The following is a 25,993-nucleotide window of genomic DNA, read 5'->3' on the forward strand; positions in this document are numbered from 1 at the left end:
GTCTAGTCTAGTCTAGTCTAGTCTATGTTATATTCTATATTCTATTACATTCTATTCTCTTCTGTTCTGTATATTCTATTCTATATTCTATTTCTCAGAGTCTCCCCCCTGAGTTGTCCAGGAAATGAGGGAATCAAATTTGCCGAAGTATCCAACAGCACTCGCTTAATTTAGTTGCTGAATTAATCCCTTTGCCGAGTTCGCACGAAACTAACCAAACGAATTGAGTTTGCCTAGCAGAGTTAAACTCCAGCCCTCATCCAATTTTGCAAATACTGGCAGTTCACGTGAGGCGCGAGATGTTTGGTGTCAATGATTTAATTGGGCTATTGTGAGAATCCAGCCCAAAAGGTGGATCTTCCACACTGGTGCTTGTAAGATCTTCCATTATACACAACCTCACATTGGTCCAGGACAATGGAGATTGTAGTCTAGCAGCTCTGGAAGAGCGCCAGTCGGGAAAACTTTGATATATCCTCTTTAAATGGGGGGGAAAAACAAAAAACCAAAACACTACTTTTAACCTTGGAGCAGCGACCCTCCACTCATTTATAAGCAAGGAGGCCTCGTTGTTTACGAAGTGATCGTGAAAGCTCAGCCATTCGTAAACTAGGATTTTGTGATTTAAGAGACTCGTGTGAATCCAATTTTATTTAGTCAACCTTGGCTTTATTGCCAAATTCCATATTCCTAGGGCCTCATCAAAAAGTTGACTTCTGTCTCGGAGACCTTTCTTACCGGAGTACACATTACCAAATTTTAATTCACAACAACCAGCACTCGAAAAGAATTTATTACCGGAGAACGATCAGATCATTTTTAAAAAAAAAAAATAAAAACTTAAAAGCAAAACTAAGTTTATTATTATTTGTGTGACTTTTGGGAATGCGCCGAAGCGGTGGGTGGGTGGGTGGGAGGAGGGACTCGTTCACGAGCTTGTCAAAATCTGGTTTAATGTGTTTTCTATAAATTTGGGAGCTGTCCGTCATTCCACAATTTGCTTCGATGGTTACTATTGAAATAGCCCACAGGGGCCAGGTTCCATAGTTGGTTTCATAGAAGGAAAACTGGCAAACGTTGCTTAGGCTCGACGTGGAGCGGATAACTTTTGGCTGCGTGGGTCGGGGGTGGGTTGGCGTGATTGTTTCCACCTGAAAAGTACATTTCGGGTGACTGACGCCGAGCCCAGCCCAGAGATTCCCTTCTCCCTTCCCAGCTCGTGCCTATTTGCCCTATCCAAAAAAACTCATTGGCATCGGCAACTGCACCCTGTCCACCTTTCACTCGCTCCATCTCCCACAACTTTCTTTGCCCACCGAGCTGCTTCCCTCGCCCAGGTTCGCCTTTAGCTCAGCCGATCCTGCTTCAAGCTTATGTGGGACCCTCTCCGGCTTGCCTCCGCCTCCCAATAGGCCAAAGACTGAAGTCTTTGGGGCCGGCCTGGAGATGATCTCCAACAGCTCCCCGAGAAGACCTTTGTTTAATAAACGGGGTAGCCAGCGTCTCCCAACTAGCAGAAGCCACCGCCAGGCTGCTCCTTTGCAGGCAGAAGGGAGAATGGGGCGAAAGTCAGAGAGGCAGCCCTTCTTCTGGCCATTCCAAGGAATGTCTTCAATTGCCAGGCCTCCAGACTTCTCCTCTTCCTTGAGAGATTTGGCTTGGGATTTGGGGCACCGAAGAAGAGCCAGATCAAACAATCCCTCTGCAGTAAAGGTGTGAGGTCAGGCTGGCGTCCTGGGAAAAGGCGCACCAGTTTAGGAAAGATCCTCTTCCTCAAGGAATCGTGTCATCCTCGGAGTAACTAACAAGTAATACAGTAAAAACCACTCCCCCCCCCTTTTTTTTTTTTTAGTAAAGGAGGCTTGTTTGGTCTAAAGGTTCTGATATACAGAGAGCTGAATGGTTGCTAAAAATGTAAGTGGCCGCAAAGCCACAAGAAATAAAGTTTGCCCCTTTGCTTTGCTGTTGTTTGCATGTCTTTGAAAAAGCCCATTTGGCTATGTAAACATGTGGGCATTGCCACAGGGACTAGGAACAGCCTTGAAACAAAGCATAAGAAACCCCCCCCCTCAAAAAAAAAGCGGGGGGAGAGAGAGACATCCTCATTTTTTTTTTTTTTTTAGGAAAGGGGGATTATATTTTTCATAGTTGTGGAGTAGAAGAGATTACATGCTTTGTTCAAAGATTATCCAGTTTACATCGGTGTCCTTTGAGGATCATACAAGAAAGCCGTTCCCCTAAATAAATAAATGGGTTTTGATACAGCCCTTCGTGCCAGCTTCTCCCGGGAAGAACCGCAGGGAAAAAGGTTCTTTTGCCAGCTGGTGGCTCTTAAGTTTCCTCAGGCAGGAGGGTCAGGATTTCTGCTCCTTTGTCTGTAATGACGATGGTGTGCTCAAACACAGCTGATCTGAAAGAGAAGTAGCAAGCAGCGAGTTAGGGGATAAGGTGGTCTTGGAAATCTATTTTGAAGGGAAAAATGCAGGAGGACTTCCAATTTGGGAATGATCAATTAAACTGAGAATTAAAAAAGACAGCAGGAAAGTTACCACCTTTTGAGGTCTGCACTTATCAGAGTCCAACCATCCTCCAGGAGACAACATTCGGTCATTCCTTCCATTATTACAGGCTCTTATAGGACAAACAGAAAATTAAAAAATGAGTATTGTCATAGTGATTTGCAAGTTTGCCCTTCCCAACCCCACAAGCGCCACTTTGTCCAGAGAAACCATCTTGAATTTTACTAAGCCATCCCTCAAAAAAAATCCCAATCACAAAAGCAGTTGCTATCGGTGGAAGAAAGCAAAGTAACCAACCGTCAAGCTGGATATGCGTTCCTATTTCAAAAAGGTGGAAGAAGGGCATTTTAATCAAGCTTTAATTAAGATCCTCATGGATCATAACAACCAAAGCCCCCCATCCACTTTCCTCCAAAGAGCAGGCAGGATGGAAATATTTGATTTTTTTTTTTAAAAAGCGGGTTTTAAAATGTTCATTAAATCAGCAAAACAACAATTTTCTTATTTCGCCTTAATTGCTGTACCATTTAGGCACGCCGTGAGTGAGGAATACATTTTTTTTCCCCTCTCTCTTTCCACCCCCTGATAAGCTCTTGATGATTGGTATTTAGCGTGTTCAATCTCCCAGGTGAGGGCTGCTGACTGGCTACTCAGCCAAAATGATAGAAGGGCAGCTCCTGGGCTCCAATGAAGGGGCATAATTGTTCCCAGAGAGTTGGGTGGTTAATCTGATATTCGGGAGGAATCAGCCTTCAAACTGACCTCTTACTGTGAGCTCAGCTTCCCTTCTTCCCAAAACCCACTGTGCTGTCATGACACAATCTAAATCTATCCTTAGGATGGACTGAGGAATTGTCAGTTCTCCAATTCTCCCTTGCTTGGGGCCTCCCTGAGCAAGCTCTTCCTTGAAGCTTCCGACCTACTACTACTCCACGGAGTAGTCCTGGGCAGCTCTGTTCTGCTCTGGGCAAATCAAAACTATCTCAGGTAATGAAGCCATCACACCTCTGGATAGAGAAATGGGCAGCATACCAATTTAATAAATAAAATCTATATTAAAATCAGTGATATTTTTTTTAAAAAAATTCAAAACTAACAAAATGTAGATAGTGTCATGAAAATGCAAATAGAAACCGTATCCAATGAGTTTAGAATAACTATACTAATACATTCAAGATTCAAACAGAGGCGCTTGAGTATTGTTCTGTTAAAACAATAGGAGTCCTAATGACTCTGGAGAAAGAAAATCTAATTGAACAGTAAGCTTGCGCAACAGTTTCAACTAACCTATTGTGAATGCCATTCCCTTCTCCATTAATACATCGTTTTCGTTTGCTACAAAATAAAAGAGAAACTTTTTAAATTACCCAAGTAAATAAAAAAGATGATCTTTTGCTAGAAATTTGTGTTTTCCTCAAACAGGATCATCCCCTAGCTAAGCCCATCTTTGCCCTGCCAAGCTTCTCATCGGTCCTTGATTATTCTGAATTCAGAAGACAGGACTGGCCAATTTGAGGCTTGCACTTGATTCTGAAACTACAGTATTTTGGGGGAGAGGGGAATAACCTAAGTATTCATCTCTAGCCGGAATGACAAATTATCAGAGGAAAGAAATACATTCAGATTTTAAATTAAAATTACCCTATATGCTTGAAGAGTCAAAGAAACTAAAGGAGATCTAGGTGAATGACTATTTTACACAAAGAGTGGAGTCCACCTATTATCTTCACACCTGGATTCCTCAGTATCATTACTTGAAAATAAATAACACATGTTACTTCCAAGCAGAAGTGAAAAAGATGCTAATATTCTCCCTCTATCCCCTCCCACCCCCCCACCCCAGTTTTTAGTTAGTCATTTCAGATTTAGGACCAAATGCTGCTTCTGTTCCAATCCCCAACGTGTGGGGTGCTGAGGGATTTTCCTCAAGAGCTGCGCCTTTTAGCAAATACATTTTTATGTGGAAAAAATAATTGGCAAAAATCTGGAGACAGATGACAAAAGAAATGTGTGGCATTCAGTATGAAAATTTCTGATTCTGCTTCCCCACAACTGCTCTTTGCACAGAAGCCATGTCTCAGAGGAGGGCCAATCCTATAGTGTACCCTCTTTCTTCCATTAATATCTAAAGTTGATGGCCTTAAGTCAATTGCTGTAGATACCAATTTGGGGCCTTGTATTGTAGAAAGCTGTCTTTTCCCAACCTGTCTCCTGGAGACGGACAATCCTAACACACTTGGAAGGCACTAGTTTGCACAAGGCTGCATGAAGCCATAAGTGGATTTAGCTTGGCTTGATGCAATGTACAAACCTCAGTGATAAGTGGTTTATTACAGTAGGAATCTTGTCATAAGGTTAGTGTCTAAAAACCTGATCACTATGACTGGTTCGACAAACCATGCTTTATCATGATGAGCGGGAACTACAAAACCTTTGTATTTGTCAAGCAAGCCTGGGTTTGTGAGAAACCAGAAGACCCTAGAGCTGAGGTGTCAAACTCGCGACAACACGTTGTCGTCACATGATGGATCGCAACTTTTCCCTCCTTTTGCTAAAATGGGGGTGGGGATGGCCAGCGCATGACACATCTGGCCTGCAGGGCTGAGAGTTTGATACCCCTGCCCTAAAGGCTTATCACCAGTGGTATGCATTTTGAATTAGCATGGAAATAAAAATGTCTCTCCCACAATTCTGGATACTGCTCCTATTTGATCATGTTTCTGATTTGTTCATTTGAATTTTCCCTTAAAGTTCATTGAATAAGCAAAAGGACAATTATTTCCAGGAAGTGACAAAATGTGTATGTACTGGCAGGAGCACAACCCTTTTGCAGTTCGATGCAAATATAATGTAAGGTTACTCAAAGGACCATGGAAAATTAAGGAGGGGACCCTCTTACCATGTTGCCAAACTTCAGGATTACTATGTAAGTTCGTTCCTATCCCATGACCACCAATGTAAGGGCAGACTTGAAAACCATTTTGATGGGCAATGTTGCTTTAAAAAAAAACACAGAAATGTTTAATACAACAAACAATTTCCAAGTTCAGAAGAATGCATTTCATTGAAGATATCATTACCATGTTCTCACAAAAGAACACAGCTGAGGATCCTGACACTACCACTTTCTGACAGAAATACACATTCTCGCATTTTGCTAAAACTCAAGACTTCATTTCATTTCTGAAATGGCAGAATACCCTGCTGTTCAGGCTCTGTAATAAAAAGAGAAAAGGAGATTGGGAATGTTATTAATGGGGGTTTTCACCAAGAAGTATTAATTTGTGGTAAGAGCTTTCCAAAGGTAATCCTGCCTTTTGGAGGGTTATCCTGTCTCTAAAAATCAGGAACTTTAAAAAACAATTACATTTGTCCAGGAACTGACAAGTGGATTACCAAAGTTAGAATTACTTCAAATCCACTAAGCATTATTAGATCAGTGCTTTCATTATTTGTAAAGCTGAGAGTTTGTATCCAAAATTGTGCATTTTAGGCATACAAGCATTTATAAGAGGAAGATTTTGCAGCCATAGTGCTTCCAATTCTTGTTGGGTGCTTTCTATAATCCTGCCGTAAACAGAGATAAGAGATAATTTGTTTAGTTTGTATTTGACTATGAACTTACCTACTTTCAGCTTCAAAGTATTATTTGGACCAAAAGTTTGCCATAGTTCAAAATTTGCAGTCCTTTGAATTTACAGTACACCTCAACAATTTAAAATATATTAGGGAAAAGATTACACAAAATGCATATATCTGTCAGTTTGCTCAAGTGGTTCAGGCATTAGGCTAGAAGCCAGAAACTGAGTTTAGTCCCGCTTTAGCCATGAAAGCCAGCTGGGTCACCTTGGTCAGCCACTTTCTTTCTCAGCCCACCAGACAGGACTGTTGTTGTGGAGAAAACAGAAGGAGGAAGGTGTATTGGATATGTTCACTGCTTTGAGTTATTGGTAAACATAATAAAGGTGGGATACAAATAAATAAAAATAGGCAAAATAGGCAAAATACATTGCATTTTACAGGAAAGAAAAAAGCACACTTGGAGAAATGGTTTTCAAAACACATATACTTGTTTAAATCTGATTTCTTTAAAAATAAGTTCATATGTTGGATGAAGCAAGCAATCTATTTGCAAAAGTAAGAAAGGCCCAACAAGAAAACCCCAAATGGATAGGTTCGTCTCTGGTTTTAAACAGAATCACAGCCATGACATGGTTCAGTTGAGTGGAGTTGGCTTTATCTCCAGGATCTGTAGAATCAGACGAGCTGGGTAACTGTGGCTTTTCATTCAAAAGAAACTCAGAAACCTGAAGACTGCAGTTTTCCTTTAAAGGCATCCCCAGAGCACATGTAGGAAGTACAAGAGAGATGACGGGCAACTTCTTTCCTCAAATGCTGTTTCATGCACTTAAATAAAAACTGTGTTGCTGTCCCCACCGGATTACATTGGAACTTAAGGCCTGGCAAAGTATTGTGGCCAAACCTGCCTATGGAGTTTTAAAATAAAAGATTTTAAAAAGTGGCACTTACCCACATTGGTATATTGGTTTGCAAAGGTTAAAGCTCTGTTAATGGCTTTGTGTGCTTGTGGCTTTATATTTAAAGTAAAGTAAAGGTAAAGGTTTTTTCCCTGTCCAATCATGTCTGACTCTAGGTGATGGTGTTCATCTCTGTTTCTTACTGAGGGAGCCAGTGTTGTCTGTGGTCCATGATTATATGCTAAGGTGCACAAAATGCTGTTACCTTCCCACCGAAGTGGTACCTATTTATCTACTTGCATTTGCATGCTCTCAAACTGCTAGGTTGGCAGGAGCTCTGGGACAAGTAAAGGGAGCTCACCCTTTTGTGTGGTGCTTGGGTCTTGAACCTAGACTCTCAGCTTTCCGGCAGACAAGCTCTTTAAAACTGCTGACCAATCATAGCCCCACAGCTTTAAATAGAGTATAATGAACATTACATAAGAATTAGGCATGAGGTACAAGAATGATCTTTTCCCATTAGTTAAATAAGGGCGAACTTTTTGTCCAAAATATTATGTTGAAAGCATAATAGGAATTAGGGCAAAGCTTACCAATTATGAGTGTGAATCTTGAGCATGAAAACACCACAGTTTAGCAATCTGAGATGAGAATGCAAACAAATGTTGCAGCACATTGGGGTAAGGAACTCCAAATATTCTGATCAAATTCAATCACTGCCAGCCAGCCTGATTAATAGCAAGGAACAGTAGGAGGAATAGTTGAAAACAACTGGATGGCACTCTGCTGCCTACCCTTGTGGTACAATTTCATCATCACTAACAGGATGTGTCGTCCTCTGGGTTAATAAACTGTTACGGGTTCAAGCTAATTCAATTCCTACTGTTGCAACATAAGAGAACATACATAGCTCAGGATTGAATCATGGAGCCCCTGGATTCCACAATTCTCATTGTCTTTATATTTTCCAATTCACTCAGCATATGGTGGCTTCTAATGCTGCTAACTGGGTTTAATCTTATTTTGATTTCTCTTTGTTAAAAAAAAAAAAAACAAAGAAAGAGAGGACCTCTTTCAGTTCTCTGGCATTGCATATGAATGCATATACAGTAACCCATTTGTTATTACTTGGTGGCCTCATTTTAGCTCCTTTTTAGAGGCATTATAGGAAAAATGGGTGCTACATATACCTTCACAACTCAAATTCCCCATTTCTTCACATCTGAAGACAGAAACCATTATTTTATAGAATATTCAAGGCAAATATCCCTTAATAATGCCATAGCAACTGAAAGTCAGTCATGTAAAAAGGAGAGAGTTGAAGACATGGCCTTATTGCTCCAGTTCTTTCATTAAATAAAGGCCTCTATTTGTATATACTGTGCACTGCCCCAGGAACATGATAGAGATGGCTGTGACCGCTGGCACTCATGAGTTGAGTCCAGTGCTCATTTAAAAAAAGAAATTACATGCACAAAAAACAGCAGTCTTAAAATGCTGCCGTCTATATGTAGAATTATGTCTGTTGACGGAGTTCAGTTGGCATGAGATATTGTCAGCTCTAAAAAATTACCATTTGGAGGTATTGTTGAGAACTCATATTAAAAAAAACCCAAAACCCTTGAATATCCTTGTTGGTTCTGTTTCAAGACATCCACGTGTGTCTGTAAAGGCGAGGAATTGGTTTCTTTTCTCCCATTTATTTTACACATCATATGAGGCCATGCTCTTTGCTCCAATGCTCACGAGCGCATGGCCACAATCAAGTGCTACCAGGATACAGAAGACACCCAACTACTGCAAAGTGGAGAAGTAGGTCAATAGCTTTTCATTATGTTCACAGATAACACCTTGAATGGATTTTTCTGAACAGGTTCTATAGATTAGCTACTGCTTGCCTACCAACACACCAACAAAAATCTTTAGCTATTACAGTATTTTGCGCGATTCTGGTGCACAGCAGAGTATAGATCTCAAATGCATGATAGCTGAAATGTCTTTATGGATCACCTAAATAGTCACAGGGAGTTAAGTAATGACACAAAGAAGCAGGAACATGGAAGTTAAAAGACGGGGTAGAAAATCAGTCTTGATAGGATTTGAAAGGTTTAATTGGAGCCCCAAAAAATGAGAATGAAAAGAAGCCAGAGAGTTAGCAGTGTCCACACTTACACATAAAAGTGAACAGGCTAAAGAGAAAATAGTAAGTCTGTTTCTTCAACAATGGAGCAACAGCCTTTTTATATTTCTATACTTTTCTCCAAGTTTGCTAGTGCCAAAATAATTTTATTTTTTATTTGGGTTTATTCATGCCTATTATCTTGCAACATTAAAGTGCTTTTTTTTAGAAAAAAATTATTCTTAGATAGGATAGATATTCAAAGAAGTTTTTGACTTCCAAATTCTTTAATCCTAACTCTATAGCTTTATACTAAGCTGCCATCGGTTTTGAAGTTGAAATTAAAACACACAGATCCTGGCACCTGAAATTCTCCCATCTCTGCAATAAAATCAGTGGCTGAGAGAGAGAGAGAGATGTTATGATGGTTATGCAAAGCCTCCATTCAAAGCTTAGACTGAATCATCCCTTCTAATTAATTGCCACCAAACTAGTTCAAATAAGACCTTACATGATTTGTACATTCCTAGTTGACAAATATAACAAGTGGTATGTAAACTTCAGTATGAATGATTTATGTGGTTTATATACAATGCTATATACAATACAGTATATAACCACCACTACACTCAAAGCAATTCCATTCATTTGGATGCAGTTTCTAATACGTGTCTGAAATCTAATGCCCATTTTAGATCAGTGGGAATCCTGTAGTCATTTAGTGTCACCATTGGATGTGCTATTGTGCAAGATTGACTTGAGGCGAAAAGTAAGCACACTTCACCAAGAGCAATTTAAACTCCTATATTGGGTCTAAAGAGCTGACCTAATATAGTTTGATATATATAAATCTGCTTTACGTTGTATTTCTGGCCTTTAAAATTGATTAATTCAGTGATCATGATGAATGGAATAGCCTTTGACAACCAAGCTCGTCAGACCAGAGCTGTCCATATGTACAATCTTATTACACTGAAGGAAATAAAGGATAATTCTCTGACTAGAATAAATTTCTTATGGAAAGGAACAGCTTTGCACAGCCATCCAAAAAGCAGGAAGAGACACAAGAAAGTAAGAGACATGGAACCTGGGGCAAGAACCTGGATGGGAAGGAGAAGACATGAGTGGTATGAGAGAGAGAGAGCTCTGTCTGTAGCTTTAGATAGTCTGAAAACATAGGAAAGGAACTGAAAACTGAAAAAGCTGAGGAAATAATAGGTGAAAGACTCAAAGAGAAAGGAGGCAAAATAATATCCTAAACGTCATGCAAATTATAGAGCAGAATGAAATGGCAAGGCTGTCGTAGAGAGATTAAACCTAGAAGTCAAGGAAACAGAGCTCTTAGTTCCTCAGTTTTGAGTAAGACTGAATTTTGCAGGGGGGAAAAGTACAGTAAATATCAATTTAAATTTCTCTAACAATTATTTGGCTAAAACCCTCTAGCCGATATCTTACCAAAGATGTAAAAGCCAATTGTAGAAATATGAAGAATATGTCAAATCAAACATGGAACGTTTCAATGTATTAGAGAAAAACATGATTCTTTAATTTGGAATAATTTATTTATTGAATTTATATTGCCGCCTATTTGCCCATGATGACAATAATATTAATATTAATTACATGGAAAATTGACCAGCAAGGAATAGGAAATGTGCCTTCTCTATCGTAGGACTTGCGCTCTGAAACGTTCTCTTTTATGGGTTAAGGATGGCCTTTCGTAAGGTCTTAAAAGACCTGGATTTGTGCGTGGGCTTGGAGCCCTTTACGTGTGAAGGATCCCATTTCCTGGTTGTATTGACATCTGTGATTACTCTTTTTTCTTGGCTGCCAGATACACAAGTAGTCCTTAACTTACAAACATAATTGAGCCCAAAATTTCTGTTGCTAAGCAAGACAATTATTAAGTGAGTTTTGCCCCATTTTACAACTTTTCTTAGTGAATCACTGCAGTTGTTAAGTTAGTAACCCGGTTGTTAAGTGAATCTGGCTTCCCCATTGACTTTGCTTGTCAAGAAGGTCACAAAAGGGGATCACATGACCTCCCCCCCCCCCCCGGATGCTGCAACCATGATAAATACATGTCAATTGGCAAGCGGTCCAATTTTGATCACGTGACCACGGGGAAGCTGCAACAGTCGTGTGAAAAACAATTACAGGTCACTTTTTTTCAGCGCCGTTAACTTTGAATGGTCACTAAACAAATGGTTGCAAATCAAGGAGTACCTGAAGTTAATTTTGTATTGTTTTGTAACTGTTTTGTAATTGTTTTATGATTGTTCGCCACACGGTCACTTGCTTGAGATGGGCAGCTATAGAAATCGAATAAATAAACCTGTGACAGACAACATGTGTGCACAGCATTTGTTGGCTATACAACTAAAGCCTCCCCATCTTTGTTTCACTGAAGACAAGTCCTCTGGACTGACTTTTGTTGACTTCCTGCGATGTTTCTCACTGCAAATGATTCAAGGGGACACTTTCAAAAATCATTTATTGAAAGTAAATGTCCCCCTTTTTGAAGCACTGGGGCAACTGCCACCTCCAGAAATTTCAGCTGTGGTTTTTGTGGGCTCCACCAACCCTTCTTTGCATGCAACTGCCCCAGAGCACACAGCTGTCTTCCTTCTTGGGGGTGCCCCTGAAAACAACCTCCCTGAGTCTTTGCTCGCGCTCAGGCCTTTTTATGATGCATCTCTCTGAATGCTTTGCGTAGCCTAATACAGGGGTGTCAAACTCGATTTCATTGAGGGCCACATCAGGGTTGTGTTTGACCTTGGGGACCAGGGAGGGGCGTGGCCAGGGAGGGAGTGGCCAGCTTGATTTCACTCAAGGCTCTATTTTCGGCCACATCAGACCTCCCGGGCTCCATGTTTGGCTGCAATGGCTCCCTGCAGCCCTCTGCCAGCGAAAACAAGAGCTCAGGGAGGGCTTCCAGCGAAAACAGAGCTCAGGCTCCCTTTTCACTGGCACCATGGGAGGGTCCTTTGCTATTTCCCAGGTGGGCTCATGGGCCAGATCTAAGCACCCTGTGGGTTGGATCCGGCCCCCAGGCCTAATACCAAACAGCCGATGCCTGTGCATATTGGGAGCACAAAAAACTACCCCGCCAGTAGAGAAGACCTACTTGATGAGGGCTACATTAGGATGGTGATTAATTCTTAGGTAATAATGTATGTGCTTGTGTGCGACTGAGAGAGGAAATTGGGTTTTGAATAATGAAAACATCAAAAAATCTTCCATACATTTAAAAAAATGTCCATTGCCTTTAACATCATTTGATCTATGGCTGTCATTTTGTAGATGTTTGGTGACAATGTTCCTTTCCTTGTTCTCAATATTTTTGGCTGAAAAAAAAATTTGTCAGAGAATCCTTTTGACTCTAGGGCAATAGGAACAAGTTTCTTAGGCAATTAGTACCACACATTCAGTGTTTAAGAACCTTCTATGATAGCAGTTTATCCCACTTTCCATGGTAGAGTTGCACTGACAGCTATGGGACTTGTAGTCCAAAATATTGAGAGGTTAACAGGTCAGGGCAGGTGGGAGGGAAATGAATGTGAAGGGCAGTATTTATTTACTTGATCTGATTTCGGCACTGCCTGATTTAAAAACGACTCTGGGTGGCTCCCAGTACAAAGAAGATAAGATAAAAACATAACCAGGTAAAAAAAAATACAGTAAAGGAAATGAAGGCAATAAAATTCAAGAGAAGTCCCTGAACATAGGCAGCATGATGTCAAGCACAGCTAACCAGGGCTTCTACCTGTTCGACTTCAAGGCCCAGGAAAACAGCCAGACTTTAAGGCCTTCCAGGATACCATCCAGATGGGAGATAAAATCTATTGCAAATCCGGCCCCCTTTCTTCTTTTTTGTGGATCAGCAGCAAGCAAGGGCTAATGTATAAATAATCAGAGCGGCAGTGGAGTATACTTCTGCATGGTGTGTCTTATTGAGCATCTATTCTAACAATAGATGGGTATCTGCCTAAGCGAAGTCTCATGCTGTTTTACTGTACTGCAAATTACACCTGATTGAAGAGGACAAATTCCTCTTATTTTGGCTTACTATTTTACAAAAACGTTACACGGTCCAAAATGCCAGCAACTGGAACTAGGATCATCATCTTTATCAGCTTGAAAGACGATAGTGAAGTTTTCTATTATGGTGCTTCGCACCAATTCAGTTCCAGCACTTTATTCACGCTTATGCCAAATCAGTGAATTTAGAACACTCAGATTTAAACAAATTGTTTCTATTTTCTTAGTTGAGTCAATAAGGTGTAAAGTAACAAACATTACAACTGAACTGGATCAAGCTGATCAAGATTATGTTGCTTTCCGTTGCTATATTTTATTGGCATGACAACAGTATTGAAGACAAAGGCTGTTTAACATTATCAACACAGAAAAAATGTGATGCATGTAGACAAAATTGTACAGGAGCAGCATTGCATTTATTTGTCTTCAACACTTAAGCACTGATTCCACACAGTGTCAGATTACAGATCTTTATTTTTTTACTGATTTTATTATAATTTCATTGATGAATTTGAGTTGCCTGGAGTCCTTGAGAGTCAGATGGCATGCAAGTTTAAATAATAATAAGTAACAATTATCAACAAATAATAAATGGAAATTATTATCTGGCTATGCAACTATAATAATTATAATTTCCATATATTACACATGATTTGGCCTTTCCTTAATATATTTACTTATCCTACTCTGGTATTAGTCAACATTTTTTGCTACCCCTCCCACTTCAGGTTTTGTTTTTACAGTGGCAAAACTGAGCATAAAAATAAAGGTCTGTAGAAAGGTTATTATTCATTAATGACCAATATCAAAATCAGCATACTTCAGGCTGTCTGGTCCTTCTTTAGCTACTTTCAAAGTAATATTTAGATTGGGTTTTTGGATAAGGTCATGATAAGTTGGGCTTGCAATCACAATGAGTATGATCTCAGAACAGTCTAACCCAAAATAAAGGGTGGAAAAAAAACCATTATGGCTCAAGTATGCTGCAAGAATGTTTTGTTTGCAATAATAACAAACTGATATTTAGTAAATGTGGCATCAAAACCCAGGTCTTATTGTCACCTTCTATACAACTCAGAGATGCATAAGATCTTGTCACACAGCAAAAAGGAGACCTTGCATTGAGTAGGAAGCATTTCTACAGATTAGATGCTGACCCACTTCCCTTGTTTAGAGCCTCAGCCCAGAGCAAGTGGCCCGAAGATAAAGGGGGAGAAGCCCATGGGCTCTATGCTTGTGTAGAAACAGGGCTCTGTGGAGGCACTTCCCACCTCATTTAAGATCTAAAGAAAAAAAAAACCTGGTAGTGTGAACACTCCTTATAAAAACTTTAGAGAAAAAGTTTGGGGTTTCCCCCCCTTCTTTTTCAAAATGTTAGGATCGATAACTTAAATGGCAGGCGAGGGATAGTATGTCTACAGAAAATGGAAGACTCTTGGTTTTCAATTATTGGAGGCTGAACTAGAAGACCTCTAAGGTCCCTTGTCTTCTCACCCCATGGTCTGTGTTTCAGCAGATCTCATAGAGATAGAAAAGCACAGTGAGGGAGTGACAATTAGTTCACTTTGGGGGAAGAGATGTTGAGCTTCAAGTGAAATAAAGTCTATCTGAAGTATTTTATTGTTAAGAAGTTCCCAGTTACCTCAGTTATTTTTTGCAGTTGGAGGTAAAAAGCAGCTTTTCCTGAAAAAGTTAGCTACAGAAGGGCAGAGGTAGCTTGTACTCTTGGAAAACCCAAATCAGGCTCTGATCAGGGTTAGTCAAATGTTCATTCATTCATTCATTCATCAAATTTATTTAGCATCCCATCTCATGAGAAGTGACTCTGGGCAGCATACAACAATCAAATAAAAAACAATATATACATAAAAAATAAGCATTTAAAAAAAATAAAAAGTCAATATTAAAAAAATAGAAGTTAATTCAAATTGAAAATATACAAATGCCACCAGAGATAATGTATATAAACACTTCAATAGTAGAGCCATTGAGATTTATCTCCAATTCCCCAGAAGCTCCAAGACTGATGACATAACCAGGTCTTGAGGGACTTCTGAACAAGAGATGGAGCTAACTAATTTCAGGAGAGAGAATGTTTCGTAAGGAGCCACAGCAGAGAAGGCTGGCCACCTAGGACCTACCAAATGTAAGTCCCTGGCAGTTGATGTCTGCAGTATGCCTTCTCTGCCAGATATAATGAGGCGGGCTGATGGTATAAATGGGAAGAGGCCACTACTATATGCACTGTAACATGGAGTAGTTTCAGGCAGAGATTGATGGAACCCATCACCTTTCCCCCTCCCACCCAGTAATACTTACCAATGACAAAATAAATGAGTCACTCCCCTGAACATATGATGGGGCAGAGTTGGATATCACAATGCCCTCCATCCAATTGAAACTACCCTTCTTATTTGGAAACTGTACACTACCCTCTCCAAATAATTATTTTCGCTGCCTCTTTGTAAACCTGCTTTAGAAAGATGTGGGACTTACTTTCAAATCAATATACAGAGCAGTCAAATTTCAAGGAATGCAACCAGTGGAGCATCCCATTTGTGTTTATTGGAAGGGGAAAGGGAAGAGACTTTTAGGGTATGTGCCTTTCTCTTTATTTTTCTCTGACTCCAGTAAATATTTGAGTTCAGTAAATCCCACAGTAAGGTTCATATAATCTAAATATACAATCAGGATTGAGTTCTCCTTAGTTCAGCATGACTTACTTCAAGATCTTAGCCAGAATATGATCAGGATGCTCTGTGCACTTCTGTCCACTTGCCCTCATCTCACCTGCCCATCAGAGGAAAATGTTGCTGGTCAAAGATCTGCCTTTCTCATTTTTGCTTACTGATGGGAATATTGAGCTCCTTGTAGACCTGTTGGTCTTAGATGAGATTAGTAGTCCCATACCAGACTCCACCAAAAACGGCTGTGAGCTCTTCAACCAGACTAGAAGTCAGACTACAGGTCAAATGGACTCCAGCTGCCTGCTGACCGCCTCTTCCTATATTAGGTTCTTCCACTAAAGCAGCAGGGAAAGCACCACTTTCAAATCAAATGCTATGGACTGGCTTCAGTGGGTTGGCAAGAAGATGGAAGTACCATATTGAAGACCTTTGCAAACAGTGGGATGTCTTAATGTCATGGCAACCAGGACATATGGATGAGCCCAGCATTTAGAAAATTGATTTGAGTCATTTGATTTTTTTAAAAAAATTCATGACAAAGGAGCAATTCAACAAAGCATACCTTGGAACTTCCTCATATAACAGGACTATCTCATACAAGTTCACAGTGGATTTGCTTTTCTGAAATATTTTAATAGCCTTCTGCATACAAAAATAACAGGTCAAGCCAAAGCTAGACTGTCAGTGCAGGTAAAGAAGAAATTAGAGGCATACATGAAAACACAGTGGAATTGCAAATCCATAGTGCAATTATCTTGCAATCTTTGTTCTAGGTTAAACAGTGCATTATCTGTCACATGCCAAATTTCAGCCTGTCACAAGATCCCCTGGATAATGGACAGTCTACAAATATTTTTAATAAAAGTAAATAAATGGGTATATTTTTAATTAAAAAAAGCTCATGTTCGCAATACTTGAATTGAACGTATGTGATTACAATGCATTAAAAATAGAATTATGTTCATGAAACCAACTACATCAATAAATCCACAATTCAAAAACCTGACTACTTGATGCTGCTCAGGTTTTCCCATGTGAACCTGTATCCTCTTCCTGTGTGAACTGATTCTAAATTAGAGATTAGGTTATTATGATGCAAGAAAAAGCAGCCTCAATTTACCCATGAAAATATAGTACTGAACTAATATTTCTACACATAAGACATCTATTCTCCAAGGCTGGAATCAAGCTCCCTTTTTTATCCACATTCTGGTCTGAAAGATGAGTTTACATATTTATTTTTCTTTATATTTTATATGTATTTCTCAGAGGAACAAAACGTTTGTTTGTTTCAGCTAACAGCAAACTACTTTGGGGGGGATGAAATCTGAAGAAGACGGTAAACTATCGGATTTAAAACAACAATCCTTTTAAGGGTTTTAATATCAAGAGGAAAAAAATGAAAGCCACTCCAGGAGAATGGAAGGAGACCAAGCCATCGTTAACATTTATATGATGGAGTCAAATGCTAATTTCTATTAGTGGCATCAGAAATAGAATTTGTCCATATAGCCTCAAATGATTCCTTGAAGGGTTCTGGGACCACTCAAGAGGGGGGATGGGCAGGACAGGAACGCCCCAATGTACAAATAGAAAATCAATACAGGAAGACCTAGGTCTTAGCATTTGAAGGGCCACATATTATTGGCAGTTGCCTTGGTTTACCTCTACAACTCAGCCGCACAAATAGCAATGCAGATGTACTCTAATTTTTAAAGATATTTAAACAAAGGATAGTTTATGTTAATTTGGTCAGCGGTATTGTACTGGCTTACCCAACTGTCTGCCGGAAGAGTTTTAAGGTATTCCTTCCATAACAGTCCTAGACTAATGGAATGTACAATTTCTGGGATTCCCTCTAATGACAATGAACGATGAGGTATAATTAACCATATTTTTGAAAACCCACAATTGTGGACATTCTTTGTAAAGAAAGGTACATTTTTGGTTTCAAACTAACACAAATTACTGTATTTTTCTTACTCTGCCGTTGAACTTTTATTTGAGGTGTTTCATTTCTGAAAGGCAGTCTTGATGGATTGAAATAAAAGATAATTTATTGCAATGCTTACTTTCAAAGGAGAAGGAATGTAATTGTAATTTACAGTAGCTGTCAAAGAAAATCTATCACTGATGACATTAAAATGACTTATTTTGCCTGAGCCACTTATTGTTTAAATGTGCATAATCTGATAGAAACAGATTTCTCTTTTTTTAAAAAAAAACCCTGCTTTTGTATTGTTCTAAGGTAGTATCAAAACATTGTATTTATAATTTAAAACATTTAGAAACCATTTATTGATACTCTTATCTCAATAATGTTAACAACAGAGTTTAAAATGCCTTGATTTAACTATGCTTATATTTGTTTAGTTCTGTAAGTCATTTTCAGAGATCCAGATTCTTTATTTTAAAAACTGTAATTTGTATGTGGTTGTAATAATCACATTAAAAAGGCTATGGTATATGTAAAGAACACTCCAAAGTGATTATGATCACAATACTTTCCATTTGAATTTTGGTGAACAATGTAAGGGATTTCAACAAAAGCAGTTTGATTTTTCACCTAAGAAATAGCTAATGTGCAATACAAATTCATAAATATTTTTATATGTTTGATTGAATCTAGCCCAAATTAAGCCATGAGCCTTTAAGATCAAATCATAAAATTACAGGATATTCTGGAATTCAGACCATATTCACATCGATCCTATATATTAATATGTAGGATGCACAATGGTGCCTTTAAACAAAATCTATAAACATTCTGAACACATGGCAGATAGAAGACATAGTTAGACCTTAATAAGTATCACCACAAACATGATGAAAATTTTACACATTTCCCCCACCACTTTGTAATTTTGTTTACGCGAGTTTTAAAATATTAACGTTTAGAGATATATGACAATTTAGGCCAGAAAAATCTTTAGTTGCATGAAAATTTAAATAAAACTAGCATATATAAATTCAAAAGGAAATATTAAAGGGAGAAGGGGGGGGAGCCAGTTGATTGTGATTTGTTATTCTGTCTGCAATTGTGACTATGGATCAATCTGGTTAATTTGCTTTTCAACAGAGCTTTGCATACATATTTTCATGCTGCGAAAATACTGACCTCTGCATCAACACTGTACAGGAAAAAAGGGAGAGAGGGAGGGAGGGAGGGAGGGAGGGAGGGAGGAGGGAGGGAGGAGGAAGGAAGGAAGGAAGGAAGGAAGGAAGGAAGGAAGGAAGGAAGGAAGGAAGGGATTAAAGCTACTTTTAGTTGTGATCCTTCTGTGTCTCACTTTTAATGTAGCCAGAATTAATGGAGTGAATCTAATGAAACACATTATCCAACAAGGAGCTTTCTCCAATTTTTCAAGTTGAACGCAGCACTTCGCCAGCACTGGCTGGAGTTCACCTGCCTGTTGGTGTGGCGTGTGGCTCTTTTTTGTAAAGAGTTAAGTCGTACACAAAAAAGGGGAACAAAGGTCAGCACCCAGTCGCCACTTGAATGTGAGATTTTTCTTTTTATTCCCCTTGATGTATACGAGGCTCTGTGTTATTAGTCTTAATGATGGAAAATTGTAGTGTTGATACAAATCTTTTTTTCAAAGTAGTAGGCGGGAGCTCCATTTGTTAGTAAGTTTTTTTGTGCCTAAAAGCCATGGACAGTACATTTATGTAGCAGTAAAAGGCCTAGATGCTCTTTCCATAGCAGAGCTAATTATTCCCACTGTGACCTTCCTGATCTACCCTATTCCTAGCACATCTCATCTGCACGCCTGTTCTTTTGGGTAGATGGTGTCAGAGAATATGAAAAACCCTATAATGAAACCATTTTCATGATGGAGAAAGGCTACTGGAGTTGCACTTGCTACAAAGAGGCTCAATTATATGAGTAATTGTGATAATTTTCTACATTCATAGCCTTCAATGGGGGGAAAAAAAGAACGAGAGCCACAAAGGAAAATTACTTTTACAAGAAAGTACAGAGAGTAAAAATGGAAGAAGAGACAAAAAAAATAAAAAAATAAAGAGAGGGGGAAAAGGGAGAGGGGGAAAAAAAGCAAGGAGGGGAGAAAAGTTTAAAAAATAGATCTGGTAGGAAGGAATAGCAAGACAGGGAGAACAACACAACTGCTCAAAAAGCCTGTGTGCAGCTGTGTTGCACAATTAAATTGAATTTTTTTTCCCCCTGCAGTTGATGAATGTGACTACTGCAAATGTGCCTCTGTAGTTAGCTATCATTTGTTGTTCTGTGACAGGAAAAGGATAATTACCTCTCAGAGAGAATCAAAGGCTGACATGCCCTTTAGACACTGCCATGAATGCCGTGCTCGAGAAAACGCTTGAATAAGAATCTTGTCTTCTCTGCCCCCTTCGACTCAGAGCATAAATTTTGTTAAAATGCAAGCGCACCACCAGTAAATTTGTTGAACTCTAGGTGTTCAGAAATACGGAGGTGCATCCATCGACTCATCCCATTTGCAAAAATAAAACTACATTTTGAATTCACTTCTATTATATTCATGGACAGTAGGATAGTGAGATATGCATTAAATTTCTTTTCCCAGTAGGGGTCTGATTCAACATTTCCTATGAAAGAACAGTAAAGACACTATCCTTTTTCCCCAGGCTAGTTAGCCTGTAATTTAAAACTGTCAAAAACACAATTTTATACAAAGTCTTCAATAAAAGCTTCTTGGATATAACCCAAAGTGGTTTTACTAAAGTTTGATTCAGACTCTGTTACAATATTTTTAAAGCTATAAATACATCAAACTGATATTTTGCTGCTCTCTTTTCTTATTTTTTGTAAAGCATTTGGGAGATGGGGGGGAAGTATAAAAATAGCATATTCTCAGGATGTTAAGCAATGCATGTTTTATAGCCTTAAGATACACATGCCTCTCCTAATAGTATTAGTATACACGGGCAAAAAATAAGATGGACTCTTACAAAAAACGACCCGTGCAGAAATTATGAAAAACCTTGTTAATATATTTTAACCAAGTTGAACACGATAGGCCAATATATCAATATCAGGTTTTACCAAGGTCAGAAGGAGTCATCTTTTTCTTTCTTTCTTTTTTTTTTTGGCGTAAAGGAGAAATTTTCCAAGTCCTTCATCACATTTACAAACACCTTACTTATCATGCAAGAAACAGATGAACTTACATAAATCTTAATATAGTCATATTGTATTAATGCAATCCAAAGTGCTAGTAATTATATTGGGGAAAGGGTGAGTGTGATCAGTTTTAGAAACATGTTTTACTTTTTTTTTTTTACACAGATAGTTTTCCTGACCTGGTCTTGCATAATTCACCATTTAAAATCTTTTCTAACCACCTTTGGAGAACAACGGAGTTCACGTGGTGATATCAGATTGAAAGGATGGTTCTGAATCATAAAACATGCCATCGGCTTTAAACCAAGCCACCAATGGCCTTTGTCCTATTTGGCCAGCTTTCCCATTACTCCTCAGCATAAGGCTTACCTGATTGTGTTTCCAATTACGGAGAAAGGAGCCCCAGGTCTGCAAACTGCAATTCCTTCATCTCTGCATTTCCTGGCAACCTCCACTAACTTTTGACCAGCCTTATCCACATTCCCCACTAACAGTGTTTCGGATGTATCACCATGGTAGCCGTTGAGATATACCTAAACAGATGCAGAAATGTAAAAAAGAAACACTTCTCAAGGATGGAAGCTTAATTAGAGAACACCTTGGGCATATTTCAGGAGCAGTTCAGCATAACTTGCAAAACCAAAACTCCCAAATCAAACAGGAAATGACTTTTGAAAAAAAGGAGGGGAAAGAAACAACGAATTTTCTCTATAACTCTGATCATACAAGCAGCTCTGAAGACAGCATTACAAAAACATTGGAGGCACAGGTTTCTTTCCCAGATTCAAGCCACAAAAGCAATAATTTCAAATCAAGGCTGCAGTTCTGTACAATTAGGTTATGCAGGTTCCCTTGATGTCTATAGGATCTCGCAGTGAAAAAAAATTTTTTTTTGCCAAGGCAGAAAAGAAGATTTGACTACGGACAAATTCTCCAGTAAGTAGAAGAGCCAAAGTAGGGACTGGGAAGCCTCATCCACTGTTTTAGCCACAGCTGGTTATCGGTGTAAGGAGAAAAATCTGTATGTCAACTGTACTTTTCAGTTGAGATTCTTTCCTCATTTACTGACAAGCGACTGAATTCATGCACATTTTAATCTCATGGTTCTTATCTGTTAGGTCAGATTAGATCTGCTTGTGATAGAAAATATAAAGTGAGCCAGTAAAGAATACACAACAGCAGGCCTAGCTTTCAAAATATTAAAAGATACAGTAGGCAGTACATATGGCCTATAGAACAGATTACAAGTTTTCCTTAAAAATCTATCATGAACTACCCTTGTTATTTGCATTAGTATATGTGCAAAATAAATAAAAACCAAATCATTATGCAGAACAGCAGAGGGCACTTATTTATTTTCATACAGTTAAGCCTCCGTTTAATGGACTCCCACAGCAGACTTTGGATGCCACAGACCAAATTTGCATCCAAATATTTTCCCCAAATAAAGAATAATTCTGCTGCATCAGAAATAATTTGGGTGAAGCAGTTACATTTGTTTTTAATTTTGCCACATTCATAGCAATTTATGTAACATAGCCATTGGTATAATTAAGCAAAATGACAATGGTACTTTCATATTTAAATGTCTATTTGGGAATAATGGAATCCCTCCTACAAATGGTCTATTAAAATTAAGAGATAGTGTATTTGAGAACTAGGCTAAGTCATTATCGGTATGAACAGCTACGCTTTCAATACTTTTGGACTCCATTAATTCAAATCTAAGCCAGCATTAACAACTCCTTGTCATTCAATGTTTTTTTTAAGGTTATTTGATAGTCTTCTTTCATAAGTCTAAGCATGGATTTTCATGCAACAGGAAACAACTTTCTGAGACATAAAAATATTCCTCTTGTCACTGTGATTTTATAGAAGTGGAACTGTCAATAACTGAAAGATTTAATGGTAGCATTTTATAGATTCCTCAACAGATGAGGACCTTCACGCTAACCACTGTAAAACTTTATATCTGGGATTAAAGAATACAATAAAATAACTGATCAATAAAAGAGTAGCTGAGAAGCATTGTTTTGACTGCCTCTTGCTTTCTTAAATGTTTCTTTTTAAATTAATGAAAACTAGTAAACATAACCCCATGCAAAATTCTACGATATTCTACACCAGCTTCCATTAAAATACTCCTTACATACAGAGAGACAGATTCTACATGAAGTTTGGTGATAAGAATAATTATTTTCATTTGCTAAATTATGATGGTCTATTAGCGTATAGAATAACTGTGTGATCATTATTGGTTAAGAGCTGTGATGGGTTGATGGCCACTGAAGTAAACTAACTGGTTTCTCTAATTCTTTAAACAACATATGAAGCCTATAAAACATGTTTCAAGGCACTCACTATTTTTTCAATAATAAGAGTTCATTCTTTAAAAATCTGCAGTTACAGAAGAGCATTTACATTTGATTGATTATTTAATCATTTTATCTTGTGTACAATCACAAACAAATTATTCTAAAATATCATGTACTGTAATTGTCCTTTTTTATTGGTCCATAATAGTTTTTTCTACCTATAAAATGGCCTAGTTATGCCATTTGGAAAGATCAAATAATGCTTCCTCAAATTCATTCAATTCAACAAAATATTCCAGAGCAGCAATCTTTTCAATCATTATACAAAAAGGATAAACAATAACTGTAGAAGTGGTTTTTCTTGGATGTTTAATGTGTCATCATTTTACTGTAAGAGCAAGATTTTCTGATAAGGAAATATTTGAAATTAAAATTTAGACATTGTTAGATTGGATACAAAGGTAAATACGCATGTCACTTCAAAAACAAATTTATAATTAACAAGATTTTTTTTTCAAACAATCAAATGTTCTTTTAACTAGAATTTAGTGAGACCAAGCAAGTAAATATGGGCTGAAGGCAAAGTTTTTTGTATTTTTTTATTCAGCTGCAGCCTATAGTCACATATAGTCACGTATGGAAAGGGATTAAGCTTCCACTCACTGCATGCTGTGGTTTTCATCTGGGTGAAACAAAAACATTAAGAGAGCAGCATTCATATGCTGAATGCACTGTGTGACTTGCCTCTTGCTCTCAGTTTCAAAATATGTTTACTCTAAAGTAAGTGGCACTGTATTCAATAGAATTCACATTTTATTGCTGGGGGGGGGAGGATGATCCCTAAGCAGGGAGAAACTGGCATGAGCAATAAATCCAATGAGTGAAGAAGTGATAAAAAAATCTGGTACGTGCAGTCTTGGAAGATTTTAATTTCCATTGCAAGCATAGGTGCTAATATCTATGGTTGTCCCAAAGGTGCTTTTTCAAAAGGCAATTGAACTTGATTTTTTTTCCCCCTTGAAAACGTTTTGCTTCTCATCTAAGAAGCTTCTTCAGTTCCGACTCAAGAAAGCTTGTTGGATGAGAAGTGAAACGTTTTCAAGGAAAAAAAAACACAAGAAAGTCCAGTTGCCTTTTGAAAAGCACCTTTGGGACACAGGTGCCATTGCAATTATATACCTAATTCAAAGAAAACTTAAGAAACGGGAAACATACACAGGAAGCAGTAATCACAGGTAGGAAGCAGAATTGATTACCTTGCCAGATCCGGAGAGATGCTGAACTTTCTATTTTTAGCCAGTTCCTGTAGCTTTCATCATGCAAACAGCTGTAGTGACCCACTATGTGCACTATGACAGCTACAGGAAATGTCTGAGTATGGGGTGTTCAAGTTTTAAAGGGAAAAATCCTTAGGCAACAAACCCATGGGAGAATGTGCAAGCCACTGGATGTATAAATAAATGAACAACAAACACCTGGAGCAGCAATGCACAGCTGGAGGCCCCAGGAGCATGTATGCCTCCCTCTAAGTTTTGAAAGCTGAAGTCTAAAAAAGGCCATATGCAATGCCCTTATGCATACCGTCTGATGTCCTGAAGGTGTTTTGGATTATAGTTCCCATAAGATATAGTCAGCATGATGAATGATCAGAGCTTATAGGAGTCAAAACATCTGGAGAGCATCAGGTTGCCTATGCCACTGTTTATGAAATTCCCAACTCAATGCCCTAATACATGAGAATATACCCTTGACATTAACCCATCAAAGGCATCTGGAAAACTTAAGTAATCCTGGGAAAAGGACACATTTTACATAAATGTATATAGAAAAGCATTTTTCATAAAGTAAGATTTGGATCCCTTGAATGTGTATGATCAGTGTAGGTGGCCATAATTGGGTGAGGAACAAAATGTTTATCTCTTACTCAGTCTTCATTTTTTCCTACTCTTCCAATCAAGTTGTCCCCACCCTGTCAGGTGAAAGATGCATACTTAGCAGGGTGAAATATCTTTGTATAAGCTTGATTATAATGTATTGGAGAAATTGAGTGAAGGAAATTTTTCTCAAAAATACATTTGAACTGGAGACCAGGACATAATTACACTGAAGAAAAACCTGGTTTAATAGTGGCAGTGCTGGAGGCAAAAACAGGTCTAAAGATGGAAGGGCCATTTGTCAGAAATGGTATAGGGTCTCCCGCTTGGGTGGGGGGGGTTGGACTAGATGACCTATAAGGTCCCTTCCAACTCTGATTATCTGTTATCTGTTAAGGCCCCTCTTTATAGATTTAGATTTAGCAAATTAGAGTAGCAAGCAGTATCTGATTGCCATAAACTATAACAAGTTTTTGATTGGCTACAGTACACCATGTATCTGATGAAGTCAATAAGGGAGGCAATAAGGGGATACCATGAGGTGATGGGGCAGGACTACAAAGACAACGGGGGTTTTGAGAAAACAAAGAGGCAATATTTGATGAACATGTTTTTTATATCTTGTTTTGCTTTCCCAGTACCTTGGCCTTCTAAATGTGTTATTATATGTTATCAAGAGTTTAGTTTTCTGGGAAGGTATATTTTGGTGCGGGCTAATTTTAGCTCCCTCCGCATTCTCCTTTATCAGGTCACCATATTGAGATTAAGGTTTATATATACATTTTGAATACTTGCACTTGAATAGTTGATATTAAAAGTTTTAGTGTTGTATGGATTATGG

At 38.4% G+C, this 25,993-nt stretch overlaps 1 protein-coding gene across 3 annotated transcripts in view; it reads right to left on the bottom strand.

The window, feature by feature from the left end:
• Positions 1-840: 840 nt before the first annotated feature.
• Positions 841-25,993, bottom strand: part of METAP1D (methionyl aminopeptidase type 1D, mitochondrial) — an 87,301-nt gene continuing 62,148 nt past the window's right edge. For 2 of the 3 annotated variants that reach the window (XM_026677708.2, XM_026677707.2), the window contains 5 exons: positions 21,333-21,496; positions 5,419-5,516; positions 3,807-3,854; positions 2,553-2,631; positions 841-2,410 (listed from right to left, as the gene is read on the bottom strand). In XM_026677708.2, coding sequence (XP_026533493.1) covers positions 2,332-2,410; positions 2,553-2,631; positions 3,807-3,854; positions 5,419-5,516; positions 21,333-21,496 — 468 coding nt within the window. In that variant the 3' untranslated portion in view covers positions 841-2,331. The remainder of the gene's footprint in view (positions 2,411-2,552; positions 2,632-3,806; positions 3,855-5,418; positions 5,517-21,332; positions 21,497-25,993) is intronic. The other variant, XM_087949716.1, reaches the window with a different exon arrangement.

This window comes from Notechis scutatus, chromosome 1 (genome assembly GCF_049901735.1).
Source record: "Notechis scutatus isolate UNSWTSFEM ecotype Mainland chromosome 1, rNotScu1.2, whole genome shotgun sequence".
NCBI classification, from domain to species: domain Eukaryota; kingdom Metazoa; phylum Chordata; class Lepidosauria; order Squamata; family Elapidae; genus Notechis; species Notechis scutatus.